We start from the raw sequence: 21,652 nt of genomic DNA, 5'->3' as shown, positions 1-21,652 counted from the left end.
TGCTGGGAAATAATAGACGTCAATATCTCTGTCATGCAAATGTTGCCTCTGCTAGGTCAGCATTGAAAATTAAAATTGGTTCTTAATAGCCTTAACTTGGATAAATAAAGATTAAATACACATATAGATACATATACCGTTTTATTCTGTGCTATAAGCCGCCGCTTTTTTCCCAAGCTTTATACAAAGGTGCGGCTAATCTATGAATTTTCCATTGCTAACTGCTAAAATATGGAATGGATTAAGCAAATAAACAAAACAATGTAATAAAATGATCCACTTTAAGAAGAATCCTGATAAAAAATCCTGATAAACATCTTGAAAATAAAGGAGAACATCTTATCCATCTCATAAAGGATAAAAAAAAAACATCAATGACTTTTCTGTTTTGTTTGATCAGCTGTTTTACTGCCGTGTTACAGGCACTGTTTGTAAACAATTAAGATATGCAAATAAACATTTACAAAATCGTTCTATTTAAAAATCTCATTCACAACGTACCAGTATATATCTGCGGCTTTTTTTCTACAATTTAGTGGGTTTGGCTTCGAAACCGGTGCGTCTTATAGTCTGGAAAATATGGTAAACTAGGAAGTGGTGATGTTGGTGTGTTGCTAAATGTTTATATAATACATCACCCAGAAGGCTGTAGACGGGAACAAGAAGTGGGTCTGAGCTACAGTAGTTGGGAGGATGACGAATGTGCTGTTTGAGCAATGAAAAGTTGATATTTCGTTACATGTTGCTGTTCCTGCTTTGTCTACACCAGGCTTGTCAAACTAATTTTAGCTCAGAGGCCGCATGGAGAAAAAAAATCTACTCCCACATGGGCCGGACGGGTAAAATCATGGCATAACTTAAAAACACAACTACGACAACTTCAGAGTGTTTTCTTTGTTTTACTTCCAGCCAAGTTAGGAAAAAGCACATTCTGAAAATGTAGAATTCACAAATAATCCTCTTTGACAAAACACTGCAAAGCGAAAGCCATTTATCAACAACACCCAGAAGCGCCGCCGGCTTCGCTGGGCCCGAGCTCCTCTAAGATGGACTGATACAAAGTGGAAAAGTGTTCTGTGGTCTGACGAGTCCACATTTCAAATTGTTTTTGGAAACTTTGGACGTTGTATCCTCCGGAACAAAGAAGAAAATAACCAATTCGGATTGTTATAAGCGCAAAGTTCAAAAGCCAGCATCTGTGATGGTATGGGGGTGTATTAGTGCCCAAGGCATGGGTAATTTACACATCTGTGAAGGCACCATTAATGCTGAAGGTACATACACGCTTTGGCAATATGTTGCCATTCAAGCAACGTTATCATTGACGCCCCTGCTTATTTCAGCAAGACAATGCCAAGCCACGTGTTACAACAACGTGGCTTCATAGTAAAAGAGTGCGGGTACTAGACTGGCCTGCCTGTAGTCCAGACCTGTCTCCCAATGAAAATGTGTGGCGCATTATGAAACGTAAAATACCACAACAGAGACCCCGGACTGTTGAACAACTTATGCTGTACATCAAGCAAGAATGGGAAAGAATTCCACCAGAAAAGCTTAAAAAATTGGTCTCCTCAGTTCCCAAACGTTTACTGAGTATTGTTAAAAGGAAAGGCCATGTAACACAGTGGTAAAAATGCCCCTGTGCCAGCTTTTTTGCAATGTGTTGCTGCCATTAAATTCTAAGTTAATGATTATTTGCAACAACAAAAAAATAGTTTCTCAGTTCGGACATTAAATATCTTGTCTTTGCAGCCTATTTTATTGAAAATAAGTTGAAAAGCATTTGCAAATCATTGTATTCTGTTTTTATTTACGAATTACACAACGTGCCAACTTCACTGGTTTTGGGTTTTGTACAAAGCAATTAGACTTTAAGTCACAGCCCATCTTTGATTGAACAAAAAACAAAATAAAGCATAAACAAAAACTCTTCTATGCATCAACTACCTCATTTGTCATTTCCACTGTTCACTTTCTTTAAATTTGCATAGAAGACAATAATTTCCACAGAACTACATCAATGTGCAGTGTCTCATGCAGCGTTTTAAGTGAGTTACCAATTGTTTATTTTACTCCTGTTTGTTTTACGTTGAGTCGAGGGGGGATGAGTCACAGCCCCTCTTGCTTGGTATAGTTCAGGGGTCGGCAACCTTTACCACTCAAAAAGCCATTTTGACCCGTTTCACAAATTAAAGAAAACAATGGGAGCCACAAAACTCTTTTGAAATTTAAAATGAAATAACACTGCATACAAAGTTTTTTTTTGCTTTGTGCTATGTATAAACCAGCGGTCTCAGACACGCGGCCCGCACCTTAATATGAAACTGTAATGTTAGTGCGGCCCGCGAGTTTTATATGAATGGCGCTTGACAGCGTCATACTTGCCAACCCTCCCGATTTTTCCGAGAGACTCTCGAATTTCAGGGCAACTATTCTCTCGAATGTCTGCTGATTTTCACCCAAACAACAATAATAAGGGCGTGCCGTGATGGCACTGCCTATAGCGCCCTCTACAACCTGTACATACAGCGTGCCAGCCCAGTTACATGTTGTATGAGGCTTCTGCAGACACACGTAAGTGACTGCAAGGCATACTTGGTCAATAGCCATACAGGTCACACTGAGGGTGGCCGTATAAACAACTTTAACACTCTTTCTAATATGCGCCACACTGTAAACCCACACCAAACAAGAATGACAAACACATTTCGGGTGAACATCCGCACCGTAACACAACATAAACACAACAGAACAAATACCCAGAATCCCATGCATCCCTAACTCTTCTGGGCTACATTATATACCCCCGCTACCACCAAACCCCGCCTCCCCCCCCCCCTCTTCCTCCATGCGTCGGTTGAGGTGGGCGGGGTTTGATGGTAGCGGGGGTGTATAATGTAGCCCGGAAGAGTTAGGGATGCATGGGATTCTGGGTATTTGTTCTGTTGTGTTTATGTTGTGTTACGGTGCGGATGTTCTCCCGAAATGTGTTTGTCATTCTTGTTTGGTGTGGGTTCACAGTGTGGCGCATATTAGTAAGAGTGTTAAAGTTGTTTATACGGCCATCCTCAGTGTAACCTGTATGGCTGTTGACCAAGAATGCCTTGCAGTCACTTACGTGTGTAAGCAGAGGCTGCATTATCATGTGACTGGGCCGGCACGCAGATAGTATGGTGAAAAAGCGGACGCGACGACAGGTTGCATGCGGCTCCGGAGCCGCGGGTTGCCGACCCCTGGTATAGTTGCTCGCCTCGGTATAAACTATTTGTTTTCCTAACAGAATTGCTATTGCGAAATCCAGTGAACACATTCAGAACAGCAGTTTCTTTGATTTAAAAATGCAGCTCAAATTTACACTTTGCTAACTCATCTTGCGGGCCGGATTGAACCTGTTACGCATGTTTAACATCCCTGGTCTACACAAAAAACAAGCAAGTTTTAATAAGACAGTTGGCGTGCGTGTTTGAGTATCGCTCAGAAACATATTAGATTGGGGAAAATAACGCTGATGGGCCAAAATGTACGGGGGAACTGGCGGGCATTGGACAGGGTTGCAAGGCCACGGATAATTCGCGGGCTTAAGGTTCAGAGCAGGGGTGACCAAGTCGAGGGGATCTACCTCATTCATATATATAATTTCTATTTATTTATTTATGAAAGATATGTTTTTGTTAACAAGTTAAATGTGTTTAATGATAATACAAGCATGTTTAACACATATAGATTCCTTTCTTTCATGAGGACAAGAATATAAGTTGGTGTATTACCTGATTCTGATGACTTGCATTGATTGTAATCAGACAGTAGTGATGATAACGTCCACATTTTCAAATGGAGGAGAAAAAAAGTCCTCTTTTCTGTCCAATACCACATGAAAGAGGTTGGTTTTTGGCATCTTGTTTGTCCAGCTTCCATACTCGTTTTTATACACTTTACAAGAAAAACATTGGCGGTAAACTCTGTAGCTTGCTAGTTTGTGCACGCTAGCTTTCTGAGATTCTCATTTTGTTAGCGCAGGCAGGATGAAGCAGGGCTTTTATTGTGAAGACGGGCACTTGGTCTTTAGAGTTTTGACAGCAGGTACGGCGCGAGAGTCTGTTTAAAGTGTTTCTCGCCTTCCTGTTGGTCATTTTTTCTTAATAATGAGCTGGCAGCAGCCAGCGTCATCTCACAAGACCCTCAGGTGCCGTGAATGTCAATCAAGTGATGAAAGTGACGTCTTGGTGAAGATTGATGATCGCTAATTTTAGGTTTATTTTTTTAATGCCTAGCTGGCGATCGAGTGACACACCGTCCGCCATCGACCAGTAGCTCGCAATTGACGTAATGGGCACCCCTGGTTTAGAGTATTCAGTCTTATTTTCTTACTTCTGTTGCATGCACTAAAAATGGGTTCACACTGTTGTTTTTCAGACTTTGGATACAGGCTGGCCCGATCTGCACGCCCCACCTCTGGATAAGATCTGCACCATTTGCAAAGCCATGGAGAGCTGGCTCAACGCTGACCCGCTTCACGTGGTCGTTATACACTGCAGGGTGAGAACTTGTAAACGAGTTAAAACAATGCTGGTACGGATGAGGTAATGTTTGAACCCCGTCAGTTGAACCTCCAAACTAAAACCATTCTGCGACACTGGTGAATGTCCAAATCGCTCTTCGTAAACCAAAGGGTATGTGCCGTTTTATCGTTTTAAGTACTGCTGCTTTGGGACACATGCTTATTTACATTTGCCTGGTAAATTACAATGTATGTAAATTCAATGGGTACCTTTCACGTATTAATCCATACGGTACCAATTCCCGGTACCTGGGAAGTGATACCGGTACTCAACGGTACCAATTTTCTGTACTTCTGTTTTTGTTCGCAGGTTAATAAATGTTCATTTGTTTAATGATAAAATACATATTTTTAATGTAACATATTTCAGTGTCCAGTTGTTATTTCTTGTGTTCTTACACTTCTGAGTCTCATTTGCAAGCATCATATTGTAGACTTCGCACATAGTTGCTAGTGTATGGGCTATGATGTGTCAAGGGTATCCTTTGCCATTAAGCAAATTATGGTCTTTTGATGCACCCTAAAAAGTGTTTATAGTGTAAGTATTGTTCTTATTACACACCAGCTGGTTGATTGTAACGCGCAGCTTATTTTGTAGTTTTAATGAACAAATTTAGAGCTGTTAAAAACGCCATGTAAAATTGCTAAGGGTAAGAAGTGGCATGTCTGTGGTAAATCTTATGTAAATTAGCATTGTGCCAGCGTTTTTTTAAAAGTGAAGCCTTACTGTATGTCCGAGCGCTTTCTAGCAGGCATACTTGCTTTGTTGGCATGGAAAATTACAACATTACCCCGTGGCATTCCGGCCGAATCCGTTGTGAGCGCTGCTTCAGTGCATGTCTGCCAGCCAAGTGTTTGAGTCTGCAACCGTCACGTGCAACGAACGTATCGAAATTTGGCATCATTTCATTTGGAGGTGAATCGATACTTGGTAACCGACAAAATTTGATAAAAATAACGTACCGAATTTGGTACCCATCCCTAATTGTATGTACTTTACATTTAATTAATTGTATTGTTCACTTGTACTGAGCAGCCAGACCCATCACAATGTCACAGAAAGTGTAATTTCCTGTTTTATGGTTATCATCACCAATACCCTTCTTTGGTGACATCAAAGAAAAAATACACTAAAAAAAAGCAAGCCACTTATAGGGTTTATCGTTTAGAGCAGACCTGGCAAAATTAAGGCCCGTTAAGCGTTTCAATCTGGCCCTCCGGACATTCCCAAATAATTTTTTTAGATCTTTATAATGGAAACTGAAGCTGCCTTAATGATGTGTAGTGATGTTTTCATATGACCGTAAATCTTGAACTATACAAAGTATTTCAATAGTTGGAATCTGTGCTTTTGCATAATATACTAGTTACTATGGTAATCTAATTAGTTACTATGGTAATCTAATTAGTTACTATGGTAATCTAAGTCACAGCAGCTCAGACGAGGCACCAAGGGAGCGTTTCCAAAGAGTGTTTCCAGAGCGGCCAGCCTAAAATGTGGGTGTCAAGGACAGACACGGAAGGAGATTTTTACAACAAAGTTCTAAAGCTTAGTGATATATCGATATATCAGATTGTAGGTGGGTTGTTTTTTTTACCCTTCGCGTTCATATTTCGCTGTGTTTGTTGCATTTTTGTTGCGTTTTGCTTCATTGTAAAATATGTCGATCGAGAGGGGGTGTGACGTTATTATGTTGTCAATATTCAGTGTTTTATCGTTCATAGTTAATTGTTGTTAGTTGTAAATCCCACATTCTTTATTTTCATGTACACTCTGGGTGTCTCATTCAGTAAAAAAATTAAAAATTCCTTTCCGTTTTTTAAGGCGGTCTGTCATAACGTTTTTAACATTCAATCAGACATTGTTGTGAGGTTTTGTATTAGTGTTCCTAAAAATAGATATACCGGCCCCCAGAACCTTTTTTTTCTCTACATTGGGCCTCCCGAGTCAAAATAATTGCCCAGGCATGGTTTAGAGACTTATTGACCTCCCCTATGGGAATAATTGCTTGGAAATCGGAACAAATCGGACCTCAACCAGCATTGCCGAGTAGAAACAAGTTTATTTGAAAGTATCTTATTATGTATGATTAATTATCTCCTGACATCCTGTTTCCTAGGGCGGCAAGGGTCGAATCGGCGTTGTCATTTCATCCTTTGTCCATTTCACCTACGTATCCGCCAGGTAAGCGCTAGTCTATCTGCAAACGTCTGCTGCATGTTCTGGTCAGCATTTGTCATGGTTAGCCCACTCCCTGTCTGCGGCGAACAAACCACAACAAAGTGACGTGATTCATCGATAGGACCGCAAAATAAGTCAACTCTCCACCTTGTCTCGTGTATTTACCTCTGGTAATTTGAGGTCAGGGTGTTTCAAAGCCTGACAAAGAGGGGGAAAAGACCAACCACACAATTTAAGCGATGAATCACCGCGGGTAAAGTTTCATGAATCAGCTCGAGAGTAGTAGTGACTGTAATAGCTGCAAGCCACAGTGTCACTTTCCTGAAATCTTTTCTTCTTGTTCACTCACGTGTATTCCATGGAGGCTTTTTTGGCTCTGTGGGTCCCATCAGCACACGCAAGCCTTCATGTGTTTGCATCCCACTGAGGAAAGGTGAAAGACAAGAGAACTAAAAAAAAAAAAGAGAGAAGAAGAGATAGGAACACAATAGATTTACAATGGAATAGATTTGCAGGGGGGACGATGAGGGCCCGGGTGAAAAGACCCCCGCGCTTGTTGGTTTTAGGGGTGCCTGAATGGCCGAGTTGTGCACACACTACGGCCTCTCTGTGGCCTTCTCCCCGCCTCCCTGTTTACTTAAAGCCGCCATTCTCTTCCTCTCTGCGGGAATCTCTTGTCTCTCTGCTTACTTTCACTCTTCTCCATTATGCATGCGTATGCATGTGTGTCCGTGTTGGCCTTGTACAAGTCAGCGTTAACGCACTTTGATTACCACGGCAGTTTAATTTACCTCCCGTGAGTCATCATTGCTGGAAATGTTTGATATCTTTCCCCACCTTTTTCCTTTAAAGTGCTGATCAGGCATTGGACCGCTTCGCTATGAGGAAATACTACGACGATAAGGTGTCTGCTCTGATGACACCTTCACAGAAACGGTAAAAAAAAAAGAAAACACATGCACACTTTAGTGTATACCACTCCATTATATACAGTCTAGATCAGACCTGAGCAAAATACGGCCCACGGGCCACATGCGGCCCATTAAGATTTTCACTCCGGCCTGCTGGACGTTATACATCATTTTTTTAGACTTTTAACATCAAAACTGTCGCCGCCATTATGATGTGCAGTGCTGTTTTTAAATTACTGTAAGTCTTGAACTATAGAAAGTATTTCAATGGTTGAAATCTGCACTTTTATTATACGAGTTGTTACGGTAATCTACGTCACAGCACCTCAGACCAGGAACATAGCAGAGTGGGCGGGGTTTGTTTTCAGAGCAGCCAGCCCGAAATGCGTGTGTCAGAAACAGATGTGGATGCAGATTTTTACGTGATTATATCATATTTTAGGTGTTTATTACACTTTGCATTCATATTTTGCTGTTTTTTACATTTTTGTTGTGTTTTGCCTGGTCTGAGAAGTAAAAGAGGAGTGACGTTCATATGTTGTTAATATTCAATGTTATATTGTTCATAGTTAATAATGTAAATCCCACTTTCTTTATTTTAATGTCCATTTTGGGTCTCCCATTCAGTAAAAAACTGTAAAATTCCATTACGGTTTTTTTTTTTTCATAACTTTTTTAGAACTCTATCAGACATTGTGACTTTTGGTATTAGTGTTCCTGAAAAAAAGGGACCCAAACACACATACTGTACAACAGATCTTTAAAGCTAAACATGTACATATAATTTATACACACATACACCATGGCCCCCCGAGACACATTTTTTTCTCTCAATGTGGCCCCCGAGTCAAAATATTTGTCAATTTTGATCATGTTGTACACAGGCTTGTGATCACAGCGCCACTATAAATAATGTGTCTGCGTTAGCACTTACAATAACAATATCACTATTACTTAGTTAATATTCATATCACATGTAACATGTAAATGGAGTATTGTTGGTGGTTTTTGAATGGTTATCTATTGGATTTCATGGGCAAAATAGAGAACCTCCCATCGGCTCCGCTGTTATCGGACTTTTATTTACGTTTATTTACAAGTTAGAATGCATTAAAAAAAATCCATCCGTCGTCATGTCTTTCATCATGATTGTGAACGATGACCAAAAAAATACAAGTGCAGTTCCCCTTTAAGAAGAGGTGGTTGATCGTCAGACTGCTCTTCCTATTTTGTGGTGCCCTTTATTTTGAAAAGTAACAAAGGATAGAAAATGATCAAAATACATTTTGGTACAGGTACCAAAATATTGGTATTGGGGAAAACCCTAATTCATACATGTATATACACACACACACACACACACACACACACACACACACACACACACACACACACACACACACAATATAAATATATATATATATATATATATATATATATATATATATATATATATATATCCAATCCATCCATCCATCCATCCATCTTCTTCCGCTTATCCGAGGTCGGGTCGCGGGGGCAGCAACCTAAGCAGGGAAGCCCAGACTTCCCTCTCCCCAGCCACTTCGTCCAGCTCTTCCTGTGGGACCCCGAGGCGTTCCCAGGCCAGCCGGGAGACATAGTCTTCCCAACGTGTCCTGGGTCTTCCCCGCGGCCTCCTACCGGTCGGACGTGCCCTAAACACCTCCCTAGGGAGGCGTTCGGGTGGCATCCTGACCAGATGCCCGAACCACCTCATCTGGCTCCTCTCGATGTGGAGGAGCAGCGGCTTTACTTTGAGCTCCCCCCGGATGGCAGAGCTTCTCACCCTATCTCTAAGGGAGAGCCCCGCCATATCCAATCCATCTATCCATTTTCTACCGCTTGTCCCATTTGCGGTCTAGATGCACAAAATATATAGATGCATTCCGTATATATTAAAATGTTAATATAGAGGTCAGTTTCTAAATTTAAAACCTGTGCGAGTTAACCAAGTTAATAAAGAAAACAAATAAACTCCCGAATTAACTAACATATTATAATCTAGTTTGAAGGTAACAAAGCTACTTAGTTGGTACTTGATGGCAATATAGTTAAAAAAGGATGATAATAGGCTAATAACATCAACACATAGAGCTCATGGTGGTACCAGCAAAATGATAAAAAACAAATAGTAAAACAAATGAATAAACTCCCAACATAACTAACACATTATATTTCACAATGAGGCTTAGCTACTTAGTTATGATACTTGATGGTCATATAGTTAATAAAGGATGCTAATAGGTTAACGCAACTGTAAAAGGGTCATACTAAGCTAGCAGCAAAACTGTCAAATAAAACAAATAAACTTCCAAATTAACTAACATATGTTAATCCAATTTGAAGGTAACAAAGCTACTTACAGTTGATACTTTATGGCAATATAGTTAAAAAGGATGTTAATAGGCTAGTACAACTAACATGAGCACATGTAGCTCATGGTGGTACCAGCAAAATGATCGTATAAAACAAAACAACTCCTAATAACTAACACATTATATTTCACTATGAGGCTTAAAACTTAGCTACTTACAGTTATGGTACTTGATAGTCATATAGTTAATAAAGGATGCTAATAACTGTAAAAGGGTCATACTAAGCTAGCAGCAAAACTAGCAAATAAAACAAACAAATACGGAAACACAACTAATAAATGTACCTCAAGGTAAAGCTGTGAAAAAACATTAACAACTATAAAGTGAAGGTGACATAAGTATAACTAACGCAACAATTTAAGGACGCTAAAAATATAGTTATAATACTTGAGGCTAACTTAGCACAAGATACAATGTAAAAAAATAAAATAAAAAAATAAAAATCACATATTTTACTTTTCTTTATTAGTTTTTCCTGTGTTGTGTAATTGTTTTGTTTTATTTTACATCGTGTAAATGTTGCTGCATAAGCACAAGCTGCTTTTTTGCATCTCTACTTCCGTAAAGGTTTGCATATTGACTCTGACATTGCTATCAACGGAAGCTGATAAACAAGCTGACAATATTGTAAAATCAACTTAAATATAAAGTATCAATCACATAAAGCCCACATAACTAATGACATTTTAACGACTATCTTATAAAATTATTCATGTCATTTACAGAACAGCTAAGTTAACAGAAGCTAATATTTTGCTAACACAATTAACACATCTGCCCAAATGGTCAATTTTGACGCCAACATAACCATCAAAGAACACTAGTAATGATGCTAACACACTTACTTTACCAAAATGATTTTTAAACTTTACATTTCTATTAAGATGAATCCTGTTTTTGTTATTATCAGTTTATTGCCAAGTCATTTTGGGAACTATTAGGCACAAAGCCCATATAATTGGAATGAATCTTTGCAAACTTACTTTGTTTTATCGGTATTTTTAGGTATGTTTGGATCCTCAACAGCCTTCTAAGTGGATCCATGAAGATCAACGCCTCGCCTTTGTTCCTGCACTGCATCATTCTCCACGGAATCCCCAACTTTGACTCGTCTGGAGGTTCAAAGTCATTATTGTTTACACTACCTCCACACACAGCTGCAGCTACTCTAGTCTTGACGCAACCACATCACAGCACTTAAGAAGCGTTATCTGCGCACTCTTAGGGCCTTTAAAGCAAGAGCATTTTATCCTGGTACACCTGCATGAAAGACTCCTAGTACAAAACCCAAAACCAGTGAAGTTGGCACGTTGTGTAAAGCGTAAATAAAAACAGAATACAATGATTTGCAAATCCTTTTCAACCTCTATTCAATTGAATAGACTTCGAACTGGTAAACTTTGTTATTTTTTGCAAATATTAGTGTCTGGAATTTGATGCTTGCAAAAATGTTTTTAAAAAGCTGGCACATGTGGCAAAAAAGACTGAGAAAGTTGAGGAATGCTCATCAAACACTTATTTGGAACATCCCACAGGTGAACAGGCTAATTGGGAACAGGTGGGTGCCATGATTGGGTATAAAAGTAGATTCCATGAAATGCTCAGTCATTCACAAACAAGGATGGGGCGAGGGTCACCACTTTGTGAACAAATGCATGAGCAAATTGTTGAACAGTTTAAAAACAACATTTCTCAACGAGCTATTGCAAGGAGTTTAGGGATTTCACCATCTACGGTCCGTAATATTATCAAAAGGTTCAGAGAATCTGGAGAAATCACTGCACGTAATTATTGACATTACGGACCTTTAATCCCTCAGGCGGTACTGCATCAAAAAGCGACATCAGTGTGTAAAGGATTTCACCACATGGGCTCAGGAACACTTCAGAAAACCACTGTCAGTAACTACAGTTTGTCGCTACATCTGTAAGTGCAAGTTAAAACTCTGCAAAGCGAAAGCCATTTATCAACAACACCCAGAAACGCCGCCGGCTTCGCTGGGGCCGAGCTCATCTAAGATGGGCTGATGCAAAGTGGAAAAGGGTTCTGTAGTCTGACGAGTCCACATTTCAAATTGGTTTTGGAAACTGTCGACGTTGTGTCCTCCGTACCAAAGAGGAAAAGAACCATCCGGACTCTTACAGGTGCAAAGTTTAAAAGCCAGCATCTGTGATGGTATGGGGGTGTATTAGTGCCAAAGGCATTGGTAACTTACACATCTGTGAAGGCACCATTAATGCTGAAAGGTACATACAGGTTTTGGAGCAACATATGTTGCCATCCAAGCAACGTTATCATGGACGCCCCTGCTTATTTCAGCAAGACAATTCCAAGCCACGTGTTACAACAGCGTGGCTTCATAGTAAAAGAGTGCAGGTACTAGACTGGCCTGCCTGCAGTCTAGACTTGTCTTCCTAAAATACAACAACGGAAACCCCGGACGGTTGAACAACTTAAGCTGTACATCAAGCAAGAATAGGAAAGAATTCCACCTGAAAAGCTTCAAAAATTGGTCTCCTCAGTTCACAAACGTTTACTGAGTGTTGTTAAAAGGAAAGGCCATGTAACACAGTGGTAAAAATGCCCCTGTGACAACTTTTTTGCAATGTGTTGCTGCCATTACATTCTAAGTTAATGATTATTTGCAAAAGAAAATTAAGTTTCTCAGTTCCAACATTAAATATCTTGTCTTTGCAGTCTATGCAATTGAATATAAGTTGAAAAGGATTTGCAAATCACTGTATTCTGTTTTTATTTACCATTTACACAACGTGCCAACTTCACTGGTTTTGGGTTTTGTAAATGCATCCATTTATTGAAAAAATTACAAATATTACAATGTTTTTTTTCCAGCATGCCGACCATACGTCAAGGTCTACCAGGCAATGCACATGGTGTATTCATCCGGAATTTAGTAAGTAGCACCATCACTTTCTGTTTATGTTTATTCAGAGTTTTTAGTTAGAATGAAAACTCACTTTATAAACTTCTGCATGACAGTCACATCGGTCCAGGCCACAGGGGACGGATCTGTGTCACCCTGGAGCCGGCCCAGCTTCTCAAAGGGGACATTATGGTAGGGAAAATAAACAGAATGACATCAGTATTGACTTTCAGCTTCACTCTGTTTTTGTTTCATTCTCGTTTTAGATTAAATGTTACCACAAGAGTGAGGTTTCTTCCGAGCGTGAGGTTATTTTCCAGCTGCAGTTCCACACAGGAGCAGTGCGAGGCTACAACTTGATGTTCGATAAAGAGGACATGGAGGCCGCCAACAAAGGTAGAAAAAACAGGAGAGTACAGGTCCTAACTCGTTTGCATTAAGACGTCTGCTCTTCTTGCTGCTTACGCCAGGAGAACTTAATTTAGGCTTTGTGGCACTTTGAAAGCAATGATCTCGTTTTCCATAACAGAACATTCTGTATCTTTTAGCATGCTCATGTTGCTCTTGTACTGTATTTCAGATCACAGATTTCCAGATTATGGCAAAGTAGAGCTGGTTTTCTCCGAGGGACCAGAGAAAATTCCAGGTACAAACCAGCAACAGGCAGCATTTTAGGAAGTCTTGAGGTCTTTACAGCAAAATCCATGCAAAAAAAAAAACATTGTTACATGTTATATAAACCAAAATAAGGTGTTAAAAATATATATATGACTCCTTTCACTATCCTAGTGAAAGTTAACTGTTAACAGTAAAACTAATATAAATTAAAACTACAGGAAGGTGTTTGCAGAGCAATACAGTCACCAATGTATGTTTTAAATATATTGCTGGATTTTTTTAAATTAAAAAATATATATTAAAAAAAACAAAAACAAAACAATAAATAACAATAATTAATAAATGCATGTTTTAACATATTTAGACAGTCAGAAAGCAACATCCTTTTATAATTTCATAGCTGCTGGATGACTGAAGGGGCTGGTTAAAACAATTCCAATAGGTTTTGGTGTCATTTAGTATTTTTTTTATGACTTTCGTTTTTTCACACAGAATATATATTACTAACCTCTATTATATTTATATAATAAAACCTCACAGAAGTATGCATTTTTTTTTGCGTCTTGAGCACAGTAGTTCAGCCTCCCTCTAATGTAGTGCTTCTCAATTATTTTCTGTCACGCCCCCCCAAGGAAGAATAAAATATTTTGTGCCCCCCCCCCAACACTCGCCACTGTGACTATAAATAGCATAATTTGTCTATAAAATTGTTATAACTATACCTCTGCATAACATTGTAAGCTTATTACCATTAAAGGAAACCACACACGGGTCTTTCCTCGTCCCCCACCGTGGTTACAGTGAAGCGCTTCATCACATTCTAGTAGGGCACGCACCCCCCCTGGCATCGCACCACGCCCCCCCAGGGGGGCTCGCCCCACTGTTTGAGAAGCACTGCTCTAATGCACCTTCAGTGATTTAAAAAAAATAAAAAAGTGGCTTTCGTTGTGGATGCACTTTGGGCTATGTTTAAAATTCCCGTAAGTGGTAGATGTCTCCTTTTTATTTGATTACAAAATGCCATAAGTAGGTAGGAGCATGATAACATGAATGTGCAGTAAATGAAAGTGTCCCCGGCACGATGCCCCGTATAGTAGATGCAAAATCCTCATTTAAATAGGACGCTGTGCAGCAGTTTTCAATTGCACACGCATTGTCAGAAGATTGCACACAACACGCCCACTACACGCTATTTGATAGATTGCACACGCTGTTTAGTGCGACATATTTGGATCTTAGTAAATCAGGGCTAGAGAGTTATAAAATTAACAAGGTACGTATGTAATTCATATTTGATTCATTATATTGCTCATATTGAACCAAGTAGCCAAAGATTCCGCAATTATAACCACTTCTAGGTATATCCTTGTCATCTTTAATGGAATCCTAAAAAGTGAAAAAAAAAGAATATATTTCCACATCGATTAGCTTCAACTCCTCATTGTACTTGTGAGTATCGTGAGGAAAGCAGGCACTTTTTTCCACCCCAGATTTTTCCCCTCGTGCCATATTGTTGTCCCACCTTTCGCCTCCCATGGGAAAGACAGGATGTGGGATGATATGGGAGGCAAATGTGGGAAGTGTGTGCTGACAGAGGTAAAAAAGCTCAGCATGTGCTTTCCCAGGGCCTTGATAGCAGGAAACTGTATTAGTGCGCTTGTGTTGTGTTGTTTACATTCTGGCCACAATATTAGGCACACCTGCACAATTCAATCAGAGCCATAACAGGAGTTGTATTAAGGTTTAGGATATGTTGTATCAGCTATTACATTTGTCAAAAAGGTTTTGATTTGTGCTTGTGTATTAGTAAGACTAAAAATGCTGGCATATAGGTCTACTTTTTTAGATTTTATTTTCAATTACATATTATTATTGATTGAAATTATTGTTGTCAAATGATTACAATATTTAATCAGATTAAAAAACAGGAATTCTGTGGATTTTAATTTAATTTAAAAATAATCACATTTAGATACACCCTACCTAATCTATATTATTCTATATTAATCGAGTTTAATTTTGTGTGAGCAAAGAAAGAAGGAATTATATTGTATATGCATGCACTTTACATGTTTATCAGACATCTTTAACTTTATGTAATTGACTTATGCCAATTAATTTTTATATTAATAATGTAATTTATTAATGTGTAGTTTTATTTTTACTTTTAACATTTTAATATTAAATTATTATTGGTTATAATATAATATATACAAATTTGCGGCTTCAACAGATTGCAGATTTTTAGGGGATTTTCTTTAACTCATATTCTATAATATTTTTGGTCCTAAATTAAGCATTTTCAAGCATAAAATGGCTAAAAACATCAACAATAAAGTAGTATTGGCCTTTAGAGAAGGCCAAACCAATCAGAGCGTGCTGTTCAGTATTGTGGTCATTGATTGGCCCGGCCTCAGGCAGCATCACTATATTGGACTACAACGTGTAAAGGTGACTAAAGAGTGTCATTTTATGTCCAGAGGGGTCTCCAAATGTTGAAAAAATATTGTATTTTTGTATTATTTATTTTAATTTAATTGATTTTCAGTGAGGTTATGTCTGGAACCCATCAACAACGAAAAACCCAATTTACCGTATTATTAATGTCATTAATGAATATTGGCGATTGTGAAAAGACGACTCAACAAATAGAACTGATTGATCCAAGTAGGTTTTTTTTGGAGATTTGCACACTTATCGAGTGCCATTGTAATCTGACATTTGTGTTAGTTTTATATCTTTATCATACCGAGAGACTTGCTCATCTTTATTATCGTATTTTCCGGACCGTATGGCGCACCGGATTATAAGGCGCACTGCTGATGAGCGGGTCTATTCAGGGCTATTTTCATGCATAAGGCGCACCGGATTATAAGGCGCATTAAAGGGGGATTTTTTGTGTAAAACACTTCCTTGTGGTCTACATAACATGTAATGATGGTTCTTTGGTCAAAATGTTGCATAGATTATGTTTTACAGATCATCTTCAAGTCGCTTTCTGACTGTCTCTTCATGATGCGCCGTTTTGTGGGCGGTCTTATTTATGTGGCTCACCTTCGATAGCGTCTTCTCCCCGTCATCTTTGTTGTAGCGGTGTAGCGTGCAAGGACGGGGGTGGAAGAAGTGTCAAAAGATGGCGCTAACTGTTTTAATGACATTCAGACTTTACTTCAATCAATAACGGAGCTGCATCTCCTCATCCGTGGCTCACTAGTGCAACAACAATGCCGGAAATGTGTCCTGTAAAAAACGTCCGACTGGAACTCTCTAATAACTAAAGTTCCTTGGTTGAATAATGTAAACTCACTACACCGGTATGTTTTGGCGCTTTCATAGCGAGTCTACTGACAGATGTAAGTTAGAACTTTACGCTACTTCATATTAGAAATGCCACACAACAAGAAGATAGAGAAAATCGACTACATTGTCGTCACGGACTACAATGGCGGACGTGTGCAAATTTTTTACACAGATCCCAAAAACAGATCAGCAGTTACCAGAAGGTAAGAAAAGTTGGTTTTGCATACTTTTGCATAACAAAACGCCAGATAATGTGTCCGCTAATGGGTGCCATTTTGCGGTCCTTAGATTTAGACTTAGACAAATGTTATGATCCACAAGGGAAATGTTCCACACATATTATAGACACACCATAGTAATACTTGTATCTCTGACTACGGTAGCCGTAATGATCTGACAATCCATCAAGCGGTGCGGCTTCAAAGTCGTACTAAAAAATTTTGAAAGATTTTTGAGTGCTGTGTGTATTGTTCTATATTCTCAATGGAACATTTAAAGTTTTGGTGTTGTTTACTGGCATCATATTGCAGTCTACACGTATCTTTTATGTGTGACTGCCATCTACTGGTCAAACTTATCATTACACCATGTACCAAATAAAGTTGCTTCGAGGTCGGTAAGCACAACCAGAATTATTCCGTACATTAGGCGCACCGGGTTATAAGGCGCACTGTCTATTTTGTGAGAAAATGAAAGGATTTTAAGTGCGCCTTATAGTCTGAAAAATACAGTATGTCTTTAAATACACACCACAAATATTAATAATTACGTTATTTTGAATTGTACCTAATTAGATGGTGAAGGCGTGCCTAATGTTGTGCTCTGTCAGGCTATACCGTGTCATTCGAAGCATATTGACAAGCGACACTGTTCTACATTCAATTCTTGCTGCCTAATTCTTAGCTGAGACTGAATTCAAACTAATAGCACAAGGTTTTAGAACATAGCGTGAGTCCCGTTCCTTCTACACAGTGCGTTAGATGACGAGATTTATGCGTGTGCATGTCAGCAGGGTAAATATAGGCTGCCGTTACATGTCCAAGGAACCAGGTTGTCTGGCTCCAAGCAAATGAGAAATGCACATTTCTCATATAGATGTCTGAGATATATCCCTAAGACATGAGAGCTGGATGTATGGATATTAAATATGAACACAGTTGGATATGATGACTTTTACATTCATACGCCCCCATTGAGACATTTCGGAAGTTATTACTGTACAGTATTTTGTTGCCTTCCTCCGACTTCTACTAAAAAGCGCTCAATGTTAAAGTTGATGTTTCTTTTGGGCTCAGGTGCTGACAGATGGCAGAATGGCGTGGATGTTACTGTGGACTACAACACCGCTGACCCGCTCACCCGCTGGGACTCTTACCAGAACATGTGTGATGTTGAAGGTACTGTTCTATATAAACTGCATTAAGTGTGTTATGAAAACAATTTCCCCATATTAAAAATAATGGAAATGTCATTCATCCACTCCAGGGTCAATGTTTCGCAATCATGAAACATATATTAACTGTTTAGGCCAGGGGTGTCCAACTCATTTTAAATCGGGGGCCACATGGAGAAAAATGTACTCCCAAGTGGGCCGGACTGATAAAGTCACGGCACGATAACTTAAAAATAAAGACAACTTCAGATTGTTTCCTTTGTTTAAAAAAGAACAAGCACATTCTGAAAATGTACAAATCATAATGGGTTTTTTTTACACTTACATGTTGCGGTTAATAGTATTCTATCTTTATTTGTCGTTATTTATACTTTAGTTAATTTTCAATCTATCAAGATAAAAAAAATATCAAAATCAAATTACAGGATGTTATGTAGCTTGCTCATTTTCCTCAACTGATTTCCTAACATGTGTTTTTTTTTTTTTTTTTTACATATGTAGCATCTACATCAGGGGTGCTCATTACGTCGATCGCGAGCTACCGGTCGATCTCGGAGGGTGTGTCAGTCGATCACCAGCCAGGCATTAAAAAAATAGTCCTAAAAATGAGCGATCATAAATCTTCACTATGACGTCACTTTCGTCACTTGATTGACATTCACGGCACCCGAGGGTCTTCTGAGATGACGCTGGCTGCTGCCAGCTCATTAAAATTACCGACTGGAAGGCGAGAAACACTTTATTTCAACAGACTCTGGCGCCGTACCTGTCGTCAAAACTCCAAAGACCGACTGCACAGTTGCACAGTTGCGCTAACAAAACGAGTCTCAGAAAGCTGGCGTGCACAAGCTAGCAAGCTACGGAGTTTGCCGACAATGTATTTCTTGTAAAGTGTATACAAAGGAGTACGGAAGCTGGACAAATAAGATGCCAAAAACCAACCACTTTCATGTGGTATTGGACAGAAAGGAGGACTTTTTTCTCCTCCATTCGAAAATGCGGACGTTTTTAGCACCACTGTCTGATTCCTATCAATGCAAGTCATCAGAATCAGGTAATACACCAACTTATATTCTTGTCTTCATGAAAGAAAGGAATCTATATGTGTTAAACATGCTTGTATTATCTTTAAACACCTTAACTTGTTAACAATATTAACTATATGTGTTAAACATGCTTGTATTATCTTTAAACACCTTTAACTTATTAATAATATTAACTATATGTATTAAACATGCTTGTATTATCATTAAACACCTTTAACTTGTTAACAATATTAACTATATGTGTTAAACATGCCTGCATTATCTTTAAACACCTTTAACTTATTAACAATATTAACTATATGTGTTAAACATGCTTGTATTATCATTAAACACCTTTAACTTGTTAACAATATTAACTATATGTGTTAAACATGCTTGTATTATCTTTAAACACCTTTAACTTATTAGTAATATTAACTATATGTATTAAACATGCTTGTATTATCATTAAACACCTTTAACTTGTTAACAATATTAATTATATGTATTAAACATGCTTGCATTATCTTTAAACACCTTTAACTAAACAACAATATTAACTATATGTGTTAAACATGCTTGTATTATCTTTAAACACCTTAACTTGTTAACAATATTAACTATATGTGTTAAACATGCCTGCATTATCTTTAAACACCTTTAACTTATTAACAATATTAACTATATGTGTTAAACATGCTTGTATTATCATTAAACACCTTTAACTTGTTAACAATATTAACTATATGTGTTAAACATGCTTGTATTATCTTTAAACACCTTTAACTTATTAATAATATTAACTATATGTATTAAACATGCTTGTATTATCATTAAACACCTTTAACTTGTTAACAATATTAACTATATGTGTTAAACATGCCTGCATTATCTTTAAACACCTTTAACTTATTAACAATATTAACTATATGTGTTAAACATGCTTGTATTATCATTAAACACCTTTAACTTGTTAACAATATTAACTATATGTGTTAAACATGCTTGTATTATCTTTAAACACCTTTAACTTATTAATAATATTAACTATATGTATTAAACATGCTTGTATTATCATTAAACACCTTTAACTTGTTAACAATATTAATTATATGTATTAAACATGCTTGCATTATCTTTAAACACCTTTAACTTGTTAACAATATTAACTATATGTATTAAACATACTTGTATTATCATTAAACACCTTTAATTTATTAACAATATTAACTATATGTATTAAACATTCTTGTATTATCATTAAACACCTTTAATTTATTAACAATATTAACTATGTGTTAAACATGATTGCATTATCATTAAACACCTTTAATTTATTAACAATATTAACTATATGTGTTAAACATGCTTGCATTATCATTAAACACCTTTAACTTATTAACAAAAACATATATTTCATAAATAAGTAAATATAAATTATATATATGAATGAGGTAAATCCCCACGACTTGATCAATTGAAAAGTAGCTCGCCTGCAGAAAAAGTGTGAGCACCCCTGATCTACATAGATACAAATAATTGCTATTACGACATCTAGTGGACACATTTAGAACAGCAGTTTCTTTCATTCAAAAATTTCGGCTCATTTTTATACTTAGCAAACTCATCCCGCAGGCCGGATAAAACCTGTTCGCGGGCCTGATCCGGCCCTCGTGCCTTACGTTTGACACCCCTGGTTTAGGCAACGTTTACAAGCAACATTTTTAGCATTTGTGTAAAAAACCATACAAGTAATGTGTATTCTGCTGCAGTAAAGCCAACTATTGTATACAAACAACATATTTGTGTGTTAAACATATCTAATATAAGTTTTGTCGCAGACGGAACTTTTTTTTTTTAACATTAACTGTCACAAATGTAAAAAAAAAAAAGAAAAAAAAAGGTTAAACACATACAAACGTTACAAATATAAAAACAAATATAAACAACACAAATATTTACCTGTACAGCAGTGAAAAAAAACAAACAATTGCATAGAATTTGATGAGTCACTAGCTAACTAGAGGCTAGTATCTAGCGTTAGCAGCAAACCACACTGCCTTGACATATTCATCATCTTTTCAGCTTACTATGTTTACTATTTTCAATACTTACAGTAGCATATTTTTTCAGAAGATTTTGAATTGCAGATTCTTACCTTACAGTTCCGGTTAAAATTGTGATGCAATTACATAAATAACAATGGGCTAATATAATCCCAGCACCCTCCACAATAACACTTATTTATCATTTATTTCTAACATTGTCACATTAGAACTCAATAAATCTAGTGGTTATTTCATATTTTTCATGTCTAAATTGGACAGTTAGTATCAATATAGTGCATTAATTGCTGAGTCCCCGAATGTATCGTAATAGTACATT

At 37.8% G+C, this 21,652-nt stretch overlaps 1 protein-coding gene across 1 annotated transcript in view; it reads left to right on the top strand.

Moving 5' to 3' along the window:
• LOC133618807 (tensin-3-like) overlaps nt 1–21,652 on the top strand; it is a 68,228-nt gene that overhangs the window by 19,565 nt on the left and 27,011 nt on the right. The window contains exons 4-12 of the mRNA XM_061979539.2: nt 4,414–4,536; nt 6,679–6,743; nt 7,593–7,676; nt 11,053–11,165; nt 12,901–12,961; nt 13,048–13,123; nt 13,198–13,327; nt 13,512–13,577; nt 18,145–18,246. Of these exons, the coding sequence (XP_061835523.1) occupies nt 4,414–4,536; nt 6,679–6,743; nt 7,593–7,676; nt 11,053–11,165; nt 12,901–12,961; nt 13,048–13,123; nt 13,198–13,327; nt 13,512–13,577; nt 18,145–18,246 (820 nt within the window). The remainder of the gene's footprint in view (nt 1–4,413; nt 4,537–6,678; nt 6,744–7,592; nt 7,677–11,052; nt 11,166–12,900; nt 12,962–13,047; nt 13,124–13,197; nt 13,328–13,511; nt 13,578–18,144; nt 18,247–21,652) is intronic.

This window comes from Nerophis lumbriciformis, linkage group LG19 (assembly GCF_033978685.3).
Source record: "Nerophis lumbriciformis linkage group LG19, RoL_Nlum_v2.1, whole genome shotgun sequence".
In the NCBI taxonomy this organism is placed as follows: domain Eukaryota; kingdom Metazoa; phylum Chordata; class Actinopteri; order Syngnathiformes; family Syngnathidae; genus Nerophis; species Nerophis lumbriciformis.
The sequence above is the reverse complement of the archived record's forward strand: the minus strand, read 5'-3'. Positions and strand labels throughout refer to the sequence as shown.